The following is a 15,458-nucleotide window of genomic DNA, read 5'->3' as shown; positions in this document are numbered from 1 at the left end:
AATGATTACAGGCATATTTTCTTTCTCTTTTGACAGAATGAATAGAAAATACAGAGTATAAATGGTGTCTGTACTGTGCACAGGCTTATGAATGATCCAGTAACTCTTAATTCATAGGTGGCATTAGAGAGAACTGATTTTTCTAATTCCTCATGAGAATGGTTAGGTCAAAGGCAGTAGTTTGTGGAATCACTTTTCTAGAGTGAGTGGGTCTTTGGCACTGCTGGGATTATTGCACATATTAGGATGTGTAACATATTAATCTATTTCAAGGAACGATGCTGTTCAGGGATAGCTACAGCTAAGGCAGAAGTAATTTCAGATAATCTCACACATTTAAGAGAAATTTTTAGGCAGATATCCAGCTATACTGTGCATGCGTTTATTTGCGCATACTGAATGGACAAGTAACAGTGCAGGTGCTTGTTTTGTGCAACTGAAGAGGTGTTCATGAGTGCAAGTGGATATACTTTTAGATTTTAAAGCTCATATGCCTCTAGAACAGACTTGCAGTTCCTCATGCTGAATTCTCCTGGTGCTTATGGCTGTAAAGGCAGATTGTGGTTCTTTGCCCTTTAACAGAATTCTATAACCAGTATGCAACTCCAGGTATTTTCAAAACAAAGAGAAAAAAAAACCTTGTTATGAATGCTAGTTTCACAGGCCTTGGTCATGCTAAACTGCCATCCCCAGTTCTGCTTGTATGTACTTACAAACAGGATGCTGAATGTTACCACACAATTTTAAATGAATGTTTTTTCAGTGAAGCCTGATTTAAAGCTTTCCAAATGTATCTTTTAAATAACAGATGAAAAGTAACAAGTATCTCTTCACATACATTATTAGTTCATGGTTATGTGCTTTTATCCATCAATATGATGAATAAACATCTATTCCCTATAAAATTCCTTACTTTAATAATGCATCTAAATATATTTAATTCTAAAATCTGAAGCCTTGCTAACACTTCTTGAATATTGGAAGCCATTGTGTCATTGCCATCTCAGTGCAAAGCAGGCTGACTGGAATCCTCAAAAGTGCATCTGAAGTTCTTTCTCAATGTATTAAACTTAAGCTGTCCTTAAAATGAATCTTTGCTTAAAACTCATAAAGGAAAATGCATCTGATTTCCTCCCTCCTGGGACTAATGCGTCAGCTTAGACATTTTGGGAAGATGAGTTCCCAGCCATGCTGTTGTAACCTCTGGTAGGTGTCAGGAGCAGACTATGGACTGCCTGTGGTTCCATCTAGAATGATCTGAAAAAGAATTTGAAAAAATCCTGCTTATTTGAGCATATTCATGTTTTGAAACAATCTGGTATTTCATAATACCAGAGCACTAGGTTAGAGTTTGGATATGATCAGTTCCTGGTTTAGGTAAATATCTAACTAGATAACACAGGATTATTCACAAATATTTGAGCATGTGAATAGTGAATGAAGCCTGTGACCCCCCATGTCAATAAAGACAAGCACATAAGCACTAAGGATTCAGATGTCCAGATAGGACATGTGTCTGTGATGCAAATCATCTCACTCTATACAGGGAACATTGTCTTAACACTTTGTAATAGATGCTCGCTAAGCTGTGAGAAAACCAGCGTATCTTCAAACAGCTCACTGGTCATGATAAAGTACCCAGGGGTGTTTTTGGTCTGTAATCTCTATGACTTTGACTCATCTGCAAAAAAGCAGATACAGCTGACTAATGCCAGCCATGTAACTCAGTATCGGTTTAAAAATTGCTACTACCATCTGGCTCCTGCTAAATACTAACTATAAGTTTCAAACTTCTTACAGGTGAAATGAAAGGTCTTGCGTTTGTCAGAACACTAATCTGATCCCCCCCCGCCCCTTTCCTAATATGTCAGCATTTAAAGCCAATCAGAGTTGTCTCTTCTTCTCTGCTTTAGATGTTACTGACTTCTGCTGCAAAGAATGCAGAAACTTGGACTCCAACAAAGAAGTTAATTCTTAACTTTTCCTCAGTTTTAATCACAATCAGGTATGGGAGTGTGTGTTTGAGATTTATGATTTGGAATCCTTAACAATTGGAAAGAATTTAAATTAAACTGACAAGAAACATCAAGCAAAGATAGCAGTTCTTCAGGAGTTCCTGTGGTGTTGCTGAACAGTAGTTCCTTTAAGAACTTTAGAAGTATTTTACTTAAAAATAAAAAAAGCTCTTGTAACATTTTAAATCTTGACCAACACCAACAGATGACAGTCCTAATGAGGCCAACATGGGAGGTATTTGTATAGTGGACCAGAAAAGGTCTGTAAAATAGAACAAAGACTGCACTGTCTGGCTCTCCACACCAGTAGTCTCCAAAATCCATGCAATTCTTGTTGGATCCATACAGGACACACGATGTCTTCGCACACTGTGGTTTTCTCTTAAGGTCTATGGCTACATACAAGAGAGACCTCTTGGGACTTACCTAGTCCTAGACTCCAGCATCTTTGAATTCACCCTAACAGCTTCTAAAAGAAAATTCCATGCCAAGAAAGAGAGGACACCTCGATCAAAAGAGAGGATACCTCAACCAGGATGAAGTTAGGAGAAGATTTAAGAGAATTATTGGTGAGGTACGGTGTAAGAAACAATGCGTAAAGCATTTCTTTGCCTAGTGACACCGCCGTCCTTGTCCCTCACAGGTACTTTTCCAGCTTCTCTGTTCTCCCTTAGGGATACAAATAAATAAATTCCTGCAAAATCAGGAAAGGGAAAAGGATGGAAATCATAGGAACCATGCTACCTATAGCCCCATGCTACTCTACTACTACAACTGGCATTTCATACTCCCCTGTGAAAGAAATGCCTCATGTGTCTCGAGGCATAACAGTTCTTTCTATATACTAATGGGGTTACAGCACTTTAAGAACCTTCCACTATTTCTGATGACCATGACGGAGGCGTTTCTAAATGTGATCAAAATGCATTCCTTTGGAGCAAGGACAGAATCTCCTTATGCCTATGAAGAAAAGACGGAAAAACTCTCTTAGAAGAGTCAGAAACAAGAGTACCATTTTCAGAGACATCTTGGTCACTTATGGGTCTAAGCAGTGACTTCCAATCACCTGCTACCAATGGCAAGCTTAGGTGTTGGGGCTCTAACAGTTCCATGTTCTGGCAGGATGGTTTTTTGAAGCTGACACGGGTACCTGGTTTGTTTGTGCTGCCAAGTGGAAAGAGATGGGCAGCCTGCAAGAGTTGCACAGTGTCTACGTTAGAGAACTGTCTATCCAATAACTACACATGGAATTTATGCATATTAGCAGTGCAATTCAATACTCCCATGTGCTGAATTTGTAACTGCCTGTAGTCAAGGTCCTTAATAAGCCAGAGTCAGAGGACTTTGTCTGCACAGACACCTGGCACAGGTCTGCAAACACACTGGAAAGCCCCAAATCGATGGTTGAGATCTATTAGCAAAGCAGGAGGAGGTAGTGGCAACAGTCTGACATTATGGTACTCGTTGCAGAACAAGCCCCGGACACAGACTGATAGGGTGCCAAGTCCTCTTTATCCACAGGGGTCAGGAACAATTCGTTGTCTACCCGAAGGCAGTGCTCCCATACTAGGCTGTTCCATATGTCTGGCTAAGGGTAATTCTCTGTTCTGTTTGTTGAAGCAGATCTACCACACAGCAAAGAATGTAAGGCTTCCAAGTCCAAGGAGAGGAAAAACTAAAGGGGAGAGTCACGGAACTGTCTCAGGCCAGTGGCATTTCCCTCAGAAGGGAGCACTCTTGGTCCAATCACTCAATCAGCATTTTTCATTGTTTTATTTGTTATTTACTGAGAAAATTTTTCTTACGTGTAATAAAGAATTCTGCTCATCTGTCCTCACCTAAATCTAACAAAGACAACTGGAGGCAAACACAGTTACAATACTTAGCAGAGAAATGAACTAGCAATGAAAGAAATGGACGAAGAGATTTGCTTGACTTTGGTCAGCCTAGAAGTTTGCTGTCTAGTCTGAATTCATCTCCTCGGCTCACTCTGTATTCAGTGGGAAAAGATTAATACTTCCCAGAGAGTTATTGATCTTATCCATTCTCAAAATCCGCTTAAAGATTAATTGTTCTGTTTCTCTGCACTTAGGTTTACAGAGCAATTTGTTGGTAGAAATATCCAAGCTGTAACTGGTAAAATATTATCTGATAAAAGGAGCAGGTGCAGCAACTTATTCTTTATGGACTTTATGAAAATAGTATCTCTGCTTGAAAGTAAAGCAATAAAGAATTTAAAAAATGCTGGAGTAAATATCTATACTGAATTTGCAAAATGGTAGAGATACCTCTACTACCTTATACAGTGTCCTTATACATCATTAACATCCTGTTAATGAAGAATTCTGTGTAAAAAATTCTTACCAAAATGTCTTGCAAACAAACATAGGATCACTTTAGTGTTCATAACACTTCACTTACGGCATATATCATTTGCCTTCTTCCTCAGTCTCTAGCACTAAAGATAATTCTTATCTATTTTTTCATGTCTTTTACAGTGTCATGAAATAGATATCATAATCTAGGGAACTGTGTTATTCAGTTTAACAAGAAGGAAATTGCCTGTATTGAGAAAAAAAGAACTATAATTGATTTCTTTTGAGACAAAACAGGTAGAATGGAAGGAAATAAAATGCAGGCATACTTTCTATTTATTGTAATGAAGCAGTCACTGAGGACTTAGCTTCTTAACATGTATGTGGTCTTAAGGAGAGGTAATCTCTGAAACAGAATTACATCAATAAAAAGAAGATGACTTATTCACACACATCCTTCAAAGAAAAAGAACACATGAAAATGAAAGATTTAAACAAATGCTCTTAAATATGCAGGATCTAATCTCTTGCATCCAAATGGATGCTTCTATGCTGATATTTAAAACTGACCTCACCCTGTTCTAAACCCATGAGGTATATTTTTCCTCCTGTCTTGGAAATGGGAGTTCCAGGGATAGGCATGTGTAAGAGGTGAATGTCTGCAAGTAAAGTAAGTGGGACTTGGATACCAGTAACTGACATGTATGCAAAATTAAAACCTTGTGGCTCTAAGAATAATAGAAGAGATTAAGATAAGCAGGAAATGCTAGAAGTCATCGAAAAAGCAGCTGAAAGGGATTGTTAGAATTGCTGTCAGTAACTGGACATAAACGAAGGACAGATGCTTAAACTAAAAGATCAAGAAAAAACAGCACCTGACACTCATATCTCAGAATCTGTTTGCTGGCTGCCATCTGAATATTTGTATCAGAAGTCTCTGCAAATCAAAATAAATATTTAACTTGTAAATTTGTGCTCCTACACTGCTTTGACATTCCCTTTCCCCTCTTTTTTTTTTTCCCCTAAAAGAACAAAGAATTCTTATCAAGAATTCTGGAAAGGAATCAAGCTCCATCCAGAGTTTCCAAGTTACCAGTAACTCTTTGTAAAAGCCAATAGAGACTATTTAGGAATTACAGAGGGAATTTTGGATTATCTGGGAGCAATCCAGGGAGTTCTCACAGCTAACAATTTTCCCATTTCCTAAACAGAAAAAAGGTATTTGTGAGAAAATGTTGTATAAGAGCATCATGCTTTGCTTAGAGCACTGAATGCTACTGAAATGTAGTTAAACAACAATAATGGGAACGAGCATTGTAAACTGCAATCTATTTGCCTAAAGGTGAAAAAAGACTTCCTTAAGGAAACAGTCACTTGTAGCTGTTACTCATACATGACTTAATTCTTGTTGAATAGTTGTTAAAAGGAAGAGTTTACAATATAAGGACAGTATGTTGCTCAGTTGCAGAGGGAAACTAATGCCATGAGCAACAACTCAAACATGCCCGCTGTAGTCCTTCTATTAGAAAATTGAATGTAATTGGCAGCTCCTGTATCCACTGTAGCTGTTTGGCACAAGCAAGTGAATTTGCCCCAGAAATGTGACTTGTCTTTTGCTAAGATAGAAGAGCTTTTAAGTCTGACAGCTGTTTCTGCCTTGCTTTCTGCAAATGTGACCCCAGCCTTGTTGTGAGCTGTATTAACAGCTTCTAGAGAAGGTTTAAGTCAGCAGCTTGCCCCTTATATCTTGTTTTAGTTGCATTCTTCCCTTTGAGGAGCCTACATTTTTGTGACGTTGAAGAAGGCTGGCAAAACCGGTGCATAAATCTTGACCTTCAGATTTCCTAATGAGGTAGTTGTTATAGCTGATCAAGAATCAGTCTTTTAAATCAAGTTAACCACTGCATAATAAATTATCTTAGTAAACACATTACACTTCAAGCTCTTAGTAACTACGTAAGCGCTGATGTGAATGGACTCAACTTTCACTTACTCAAGGAACACCTAGTATCTCAATACCTCTAGTCATTTCTACTGAAATATACTGAAGAAACTTTTAGGTAAAGCTTGACAATATTAAAATTTCTTAACCCTCAGCCTTTTGTCAAAAGAGTATTCCACTGCTATAAAGATGTGTAGAAGCTTGATCTGGCAAAACCTTGCATTTTAACAGTAGTAAGTCAAAATACTAAAAGGAATTACCGTCTTCTACGTGAAAAAGGGTATCTGTAACAGATGGCAGTTATAGTCAGCACGAAAAAAAAAAAAAGTAGTACAATTGTCATTGCTTGCAAGAAAATACCTTGAAAGGATTACAGCATTCCCAGGAAAATTTCTGCTTACCATATCCACTGCTGCTCACTTGAGTTATTTTTTCATCATCTTCATCATCACTATCACAGTTTAATGGCTCAAAAGCTATTTCTGACTCTGCATCTACTTGATTGGCATCTGGCTCTTGCTCAGCAAAGCTTCGCAATGCCACAAGGCGGTGATGCATTGCTGCATACAGGTATTCGGTGTCTTTTGAGCTTGCCTGCAGAACATAAAATGCATTCAGTCCAAACTAACCAAGAAAACCCTCTGTTTGTCATAGAGAAGCTGACTGAGAAATTTTCAAAAGTAATGAAGGAGCTCTATTTTGTCCTTTTTAATCACAGCAATCCATTTAAGATTCACACTTAATAATTCATTTCAGAAAATAAATTTAAATACAAATAAGGTCACGCTTCTTTAAGTGGTCTGAGTTTTGCAATATGTAGCTGTTGATTATTTTCCCTATAGTTACAAGAAACATAAGCTTAAAAATAATTTCCCCTGAAGAATGGCTCAGTTTGTACCGAGTACTCGATATTCCAGACAATTCCCGAGTATGATTCGAGAAGTAAGAAAGCACTGAAATGTTAATATATGTATTACATTATTTTGGTTTACAGAATGTAAGAATTTTAAAACCTAACTACAAAAAATTATTTGTGATTATAATATTTAAAGATACTATGAATTCTGCTGCTATTTTTGAACAGAAGATAAGCATCAAGAAGAGTACTGAGAACTAGACAAGGCAGCATTTTGCCAGTACATAAAACCTTCAAGCAGCCATGTCCTGAGTACTGTGTTCCGTTCTGGCCATCACATCTCAAGGATATAGCACAATTAAAGAAGGGAAAGAGAAGGCCACCAAAAATGATCAAGGGTGTGATGCAGCTCCTTAGGAAGAGTTGAGACACTTCAAGTTTGAAAAGAAGGATAAGAATGGGGTATAACTAAGGTTTTCAAAATTATAAAAGTGGTAGATAAACTGCATATGGTATGGCTGCTCATCAAACCACACAATAAATGCACGAGCGTACGCTTAATGAAAGCAGTAGAGGATCGGCATAAAAGAAAGTGCTTTTTCACAGAGTTGAGTAATAACTTCTACATTTGCAGTTTCAGGAGAGAGGGGGGAGAGACAATGTAAATTAAAAACAGCAGGTCAAAAATATAGTCACAAAAGTTTAAAAAAAGGAATTGGAAAAATTCAGGGGCAATCATTTCACAAAATAGATAGCAAAGGAAACAAGTAGGGGTGCATGTTCTCACATCTCTAATCCAACACTGAAGGATGCTGGGGGTCAATGAGGTGAACAGACCATACAAAGTGGCCATGTTTGCCTGGGCTTCCTAAAAGCACTGCATTTGGGCATTGCCAGAAGTACCAGTAGAGTACTTCTTACATTGTCATGAAGCAGATCATCTACCAGAGGGTAACTACATATGGTCTTCTGTAGTCCAGCTCTCCACTTCTGTGCATCACATAGAGTAATTTCTATCTGTATCTCTTGGCAATAGGAATAAATACATGTTGTTTGGATTGGAATGACACCTTTCAGTGTGTACAGGTGGAAAAGCATGCGAATTGGGAAGCAGCAGCAGATCAGGGTTGCCTTCTGTGCCACCCAGACTTGCAGCAGCAAACCGTTCTCTCCCTACAGCCGGGCAAAGAAGAAAGCAATTCAGAGTTGTTGAGATGTCTCAACTGCAAACTGCAGTTCTCAGTGGACAAATCTGAGCTCTGAAGATAACAGGGCTTTTCAGGAAACGCAGGGTCATAAATATGAAAAAGGCAGCTATTCAGTCTGATCATTTCTATTGGTAGCTTTTTACTTATTCATTGAAAAGCCAGAGTTCCTTTGTCACTTTAATCTAGTATGAACTCTGGCTTCTGCCAAGAGGGGTGGACTCGCCTCCGTACATCCTCTGACCCTTCATTTCTACCCTCTCCATTGTGCCAGTACCACCGTTAGGGCAATCACAGGGTGAATAGAATCAAGCTGAAAACCGAAATTAGCAAAACCAAAAAAAGCCCACCCAGATCAGTTCTCTGATCTGCCTCACTCATAGCTGTATGAATTCCAATGCTACCAAAAGCAAGGAGGGAGAAACAAGCATGGGGGAGTGGGCAGGGCCAGCCCTCTGCGCAAACCTGGGTGAGTACTGTAGGATCAACCGAATGGAGTCTTGTGGACCGCCTACTTTGTAGTCAGCATCATATGACTCTTCTCCCTCACTCATGAGAAGCCCTTTGGATAATATCCCTGAACCAAATGTATCAATCATTCATGGGACATGGGAAAACCAAATTTAAATGGCAGTTAAAAATATCTGCCGGTGCCTTGGAGGAGTGGGCTCCACTGACTACTAGACCAGCCTACTTACATGCCGAGGCTCTGGCAGTGCCTGCTGGGTGTCTCACGCATTGACCAATCTGCCTTCCACACTCAAGAGTCTCAGTGTTAGTTTGGCTGGATACTAGCTATAGGGAAGGATACCAGCCGCTTCAGTGACGACTGTAGAAGTAGCTTCCTGCAACCCTTGCCACACACATGTACCTTGGTTTCCTAATACATGTCTTTTTTTTGCTGTCCAGAAGTGCCACAACAGAATTTAAGGGATGTTTACATTTATATACACTAGAAAAACTGTGCAGCACATCTGGCAATCCAGAACATTTCTAATTCTCACAGGCAGACCAGCTGTCCAGCACAGCCATACATAAGTCAATAACTGTTTGGAAGTGACAGACTTACAGTGCTGGCATATAAGGTGCATAGTGTTTTGCTTGTGTATGACATGTGACACTTCCTGGAAGTGGCGAGTTATTTTTCTTGCCCAGGAGGCTGAACCCTTCCCAGAAAGGTCTACTGGGGAAACCGGAGACATCCTTAAACTCAGGTGGATGCTCTCACTTCTTAACCTAGGACATATGTGCTATTTATTTGCAAGTTAAGTCCACCATACTTCCATCCTCAACTTACCAGCCCTTGCTAGAGAAAACCTGGATTCCCAAGACTATTGTCTTACATAAGGTGACATTGCAAAATCTATGTTCTCCTCAACTGAGAAATGGAGGTCCTACACTGGATGGATTACTGCAAGCACTGTGTCGAGAACCATGGCAGAAAGCTGCTGCCTTGTACCAAAGTAATTTACAAATATCTAACTACCTGTGTAGAAAATAGTGTTGCTTCTGTAAGAAACAGCAGTTGCTGCATATGACTGGAATGATATCCATTCCATCAGTGGCAGGTGAACCACAGTCTGGAAATGTCCGCCCTAAGGCCATATCCCATCTTCACACCTTTTTTTTGAAATACCAAGGGATGGCACTTTCTAACTCATTTCATATTAAAAGCCATGTAACAGCTAAGCTGAACAGCCTGACAGAGCATCAAAGGCCATTTGCTAAAACCAAAGCCTCAGCAAGTCTTCACAATCCTAGATGAAATGGGGATTTGGCTGGGGTTTTTCTCTCTTGCTTACCTGAATTAGAAATACTTGAACAGAGTGGTCCTCTTGGTCTGTTGCAGTGAAGCACAGGCTCTTTCTGTTTGCTCTTTTTATAACCATTTGATCCCAGAGTCGGGTGTTGAGAATCAGTCTCAGGCTGCCTTGATTTCGCATAACTAAAATAAGAAGGTTTATATAAGGCATTGGAACCATCTTCGTTTTCACTGCAGCAGTCTTCTCTAGCACTTGTATACAACTAATATTTTCATGAGTTATTCTTTTTAATTAGGTCTAAAACCTGACATGATGAGATAACTATTTTTTAAAATACCAAAATATATTAGTTTTTTCAATACATCTGGCATACAAAGCAAATAATCTGCTGAAACTGTGCAATACAGTACAAAAAATGACAGCACAGTAACAACAACATTCTAGAAGTGACCTGAAACAGTCACTTGGAAAATCCTGGAAAAGCAGAACCAAAAGGGAGTAAACTGTCAGACTGGTGACTGAGCTAAAGATACACTGCAGCACAATTACACAGAACCCAACAACATATGCAAGCGTGAGCGTACAAACAGTGAAAAATGCCCAGTACCTCAGTTTGTAACACAGGTAACTTTATCAGGCAATGTTAAAAAGATGGCCAGCAACTTGACTTAAATAAAACTAGCTACTCAGTTTTAAATGTTCTGAAATAAACTTATGCTAGCCAGCAATAGTACAAGTTATTTAGTGTTTTGTGTATGTGTTACTTCGTTACTTAATTCTTACTTAGCCTTGACTGCAACATTCCACATTTATTGCTGGAAGTGTCATTAAGCCTCAGGGATCCTCTGCCTCTTTCAATCCAGGTTAAAGAAAGCTTGTTAAATACAAAAAGCTTGCAGTTGATCTGAAAGAGAAATACATAATGGAAATTGCCAGCCAATGTTAATATTACTGGTTCTAAAACTTTATGTTTTCAAACCTTTTGATACGGCTTTTAATACATCCATATGCATGTATAGAAAGATATATAGATCTATCACCATTATTACTTAAAATGAAATGGCTCCCAGATGTGTGCTAAACTTTCTGCTAGTTATGGAGGACATTCAGCATGAATCCCAGTTTACTTTTTCAATTACTTCATCTTCAGTAACTCTTCACCTGCAATACCCACTACCACAGCTGAATTTGTTGCAAATGTTCTACATCTTATTCCCTCACTCATTAGAAACATTATGCAGACCAGGATACCAGTAGTACCACTACTAGGAGAGTACCACTCCAAAGAGAGTAAAACTTTCATGTTCTGACAAGACAGAAGATTGAATCAATGATAAAATAATGCAACTTTCAATGTTAAGATTTTTAAAAACATATACATCATTGGTATTTTCTGAGAAAATAACATTTTGAAGATGAAGAATAGCAAGATACATCCTGGAGGGCCAGAAAGATAATTGATATTTTAGATGAACTATAAAACTAACTACTTTGACAACACATTGCTTTTTTCCAAACATAGTTTTGTCAAAAAAAAAATCATTACCCAAATCAGTTCAAATTTTGAAGTTTTAGTTACTGCTGGTACACTGTGTAGATGCTTATAAAATACAACTGTAGAACGCAGTTCTGAAGCAGCCACTTACTGAAAGGCACTATAAAATGAACAAATGTAATATGAAAAAGAAAATATCAGCCTATAGAAATAATGGGTTAGTAGAGTTAAAGAAGTGAAAATTTAAAATATAAACTGAAGTTATTTTCAGATCTGTAATAGATCTAGATGATCTTTTCAACCACAAAACTGCTCACCATCAAGGCTTTATGAAATACATACCTGTAACACATTGTGTTCTGCTTCTTCTCCAGTTATAACGTCAACTTTATCTAACAGAATTTTCTCTACTGGCTTGCAAATAGAAGCAGCTGCTGATTCATTTAGTGTTGCATTCCTCAACAAAGCTGTTTCTGTAGGAGGCGGGGAAAAAAAAAAGGAAATCCTTTCTGTACGGGGAGTATTTTCAGAACAACAAAACTAGGACATAGGATGGCCTGCGACGTCAGTAAACCCTGTGGTATCTGATATTCTTTAGTGCTACTAACAAGTTTTTGGCCAAAGCAGTAAATACAAGAGAAAAAGGCTGGAATAATGCAAAATGTCTCACCTGTTCAGACTCATTTTGAATAGAACAGGGCTCTCTGCAGTTGCAGAGGTTTGCCCCAAGGGACAACTTGCAGAAACAAGCCCTAAATAATTAGAAGTTGATTTTCAAAATGAAACTTGCCTGTCATATTGCTGGGCAGATTAATAAATAATGAAAGACACACATCCTAGTATTCAGAATAGTAATACCTATACAATGAATACTTGACAGGAACACGAAAGGACAAGATTTGAAAGGAACATTGTTACAAAATTTTGTATTTTGCACGATCTAGATACGTTTTCCATAGGCTTTAATTTTTTATTTTTTTTACTTGTAAGAATCTTCATACAAAGCAAGAGGATCCAAGACATCCATTAGTAAAGAGGGCGCAAAATTTGGCAAGAGGGCTCAGGATATGGGCCTTCTTTGGATTCCCTCACAGCCTAGGTTTATGTGGCTTGCCTAGTAGAAAAGCTCACACCAAAGTCACAAACAAACCCCGAAATCTGTCTGTCTGGAAGTTTCAGTCCTCCAATTAGGATACAAATATGGCAAAGTAATTTATATGAACAGTCACAAAATACAAGCAGCAGACAGCTTAAAAAACGTAGTTCAAAAATGCGGTCCAAAAGGCATTCACAAAGTTCACCACATTTTTTTCAAGTAATAAAAAATAATAATCTGTAATAAATAATAATAATAATCCATAAAATCCATCCTTTCCTGAGTAACTTAGATCATTCATTCTGAAGTTAGTCCAGTTCAAATGTCATAAATCAAACTGTAGCTGCTTTCTGAACACAGATTTTTGGCACATGCTGCCAGTGTACTAGTGACTGGATAACTTGAGAATAGATGAAAATTATTGACCACCACTCATTTGACATCCTCTAAAATACAGTGAAACATAGTAACAAAGCTAACTGTACTTGTTTGCTAAGTACACTTACTTGTTTGTGGACTGACATGAAAAGGTTCTATGTACATGGATGTTATTTCTCCATTGTATGAATCAGCTCCATTACACGGCTGGGGATGCTTTTCAGGACTCTAGGAAAAAACAGGGGAAATAAGAATTCCTATTTAAATAAAATGGCTATGTTACTTCATATCAGATAGAACATCGAATCATTTAATGCATGCTAGGCTGAAGATTAGAAAATGGAGTATCTTCAGAGTAAAAACTGACCCAGATGATACAATTTCAGTCTCAAGTGGAAGTAACTTTATTGTCATAAAATCAGTATGTCTTTCTCCCACCAAGAAGAATGGCCTCTCTGTATGGATCCTGGACTAGGATTTAAATCCACTGAAGGACTTAGAGGTTTAAGTACCAGCTAATTTCCAGTTTAAGCACTTAAGCCCCAGAAGAATAGGTGAAAACTTTCAGACACCACAAACTTAACCTCAGAAGGATTAAGAATTTCCACGACCTTCAGTTTTTGCAGATAAAGTTCCTTAGGCATATCTAAATAAATGCTTCTGGCTCCTGACAATGCTCAGTGGCCCAACTCCTACCTCATACCTAAATCCTGGTCAGAAGTCATAACCCAGACCTATGGTTGCCAAGCTTTTTCACTGGCAGATACGCATACTGTTTTCATTCTACTTCTACTAGAAACTGAATTTCAATTCCCTTTTAAATGGTGCAGTCCTCAGCTTGGGAACCACCTTTTTGTCTGAGTTTCCTTCAGGACTTGATCCATTAAGCTATCTCACAGCACATACAACATAGTTGAACACGGACGCTATCTAGGATGGATGTTCGATTTTCCCCTCATACTAATTTCTCCCATCTCTTAACAGTTACAATGGAAATTATTAGAGCAGTATGGAGCACATTCTTTTATCTTGTATTTTAGCTGTCCCACTTTACATGGAATATAAAAACAAACTTTTTCGGGTTAAAAAATGAGCAAAAGAGAAGCGCGTACTAGTACAGGCTAGTAACTGGAGTACTTATCTAGGACGGGGAAGATAGAGATGCCTACCCCTTCTACAGCAAATATTAAGTTACTTTCTCCTCAGCAGTCATTGGAATCATATTTACTCACATCTTTAAAAGAACAGGATGACCTAAAAAGAATCAATCTCTGAAAAAAATTATACTCAGGAGTACATTAACATTGATAAAAAGTCTGCCAGCATTTACTGATCTTACCAAAACTCTCTCAACCATGTTTTCTCCAAACACAAAATCAGAATTGCTGCTGTTTTGTACACTTTCATCTTCAAACAACTGACTTCTGTGGGAACAAAATAACATAACAATGTGACTTAGAACTCTTTAGAACTTTGTAAAGAATACAAATAAGTTCACGCATTTACTTTTCCACACCTTACATTAAAGACAAACAAAAAATGACTACTTAAGTAATCAGACAAAATCTTTTAAGAGAATCTGAGAATATTCTCTCTGTAACATTTCACTAAAGGAACAGAGTATCACACTGTATTTCATGAAGGTTACTGAGGATGTTCCTTAAAAGCGAAGAATAAGAAGCAAAACAACATGCCGCCTCCTCCTCAGGGAAGTGTCTTACTCCAGAAACTTTAATGCGTTACATTTCTTTCCCTGTTTCCTTTTGCTCCACCAAAAGACTACCAATGATTAACAATTATCCCTTCATGTTCCTACAGCTCTCATGCCCTTCAGAATACTGTCCTCCCCAATGCCTTACAGGCACTCCTCGGTCATCTACCTAATGTCTTGGAAAGGCAGAGAAGCAGTGTATTCTAATGCACACACTTTCAATTCACGTAAATACTGCAAAAATGTAAAGGCATGATAGCAGGTGGCTTATGAGAAGTTATAACTAAAACAAGAAGAAAGATCTTCTCTCCATTTTTCAATGACCTGTTCCATAGATATACTTAAAATAAGAAGTGAAGAAAACTAAATACTTGCAATCCTTTGGTACTGGCCTGCTATAGATTGGGGATACAGATTGAGGAGAAAATTTCATACAGTAGATACATCACTTTACATTTAGGATCTGGAATGTGACTGGTTCTGGCAGAAGATACATTAAAACAACACTTGTCCTTCTCCTCCTCTGTCCCTTCTTCCTTCTTAGTGTCTCAGGTTTTCCAGATAAAAAACATCAATTTTTTTTTGCATTGCCACCCTGAGTTTAACTACTCTCAGTTAGCCTCTTACCTCTCAGGTTTTAAGAGAAGGTAGCGAATGCATTTTTAAATAGTAACATACTCAC

The 15,458-nt window shown here is 38.1% G+C and overlaps 2 protein-coding genes across 5 annotated transcripts in view; both read right to left on the bottom strand.

Annotated features, from left to right (window-relative positions):
- Window positions 1-15,458, bottom strand: part of NADK2 (NAD kinase 2, mitochondrial) — a 367,514-nt gene that overhangs the window by 40,577 nt on the left and 311,479 nt on the right. The gene's annotated exons all lie outside the window — the stretch shown is intronic.
- Window positions 142-14,941, bottom strand: LOC126036256 (ran-binding protein 3-like). The gene is made up of 8 exons (XM_049795787.1): window positions 14,925-14,941; window positions 14,405-14,489; window positions 13,194-13,293; window positions 11,934-12,064; window positions 10,880-11,000; window positions 10,136-10,278; window positions 6,674-6,866; window positions 142-1,257 (listed from the first exon to the last, which is right to left on the bottom strand). Exons 1-8 carry the CDS (start codon window positions 14,939-14,941, stop codon window positions 1,214-1,216), a joined length of 834 nt encoding a protein of 277 aa, XP_049651744.1. The 3' UTR covers window positions 142-1,213.

This window comes from Accipiter gentilis, chromosome Z (assembly GCF_929443795.1).
Source record: "Accipiter gentilis chromosome Z, bAccGen1.1, whole genome shotgun sequence".
Classification (NCBI taxonomy): domain Eukaryota; kingdom Metazoa; phylum Chordata; class Aves; order Accipitriformes; family Accipitridae; genus Astur; species Astur gentilis.
The sequence above is the reverse complement of the archived record's forward strand: the minus strand, read 5'-3'. Positions and strand labels throughout refer to the sequence as shown.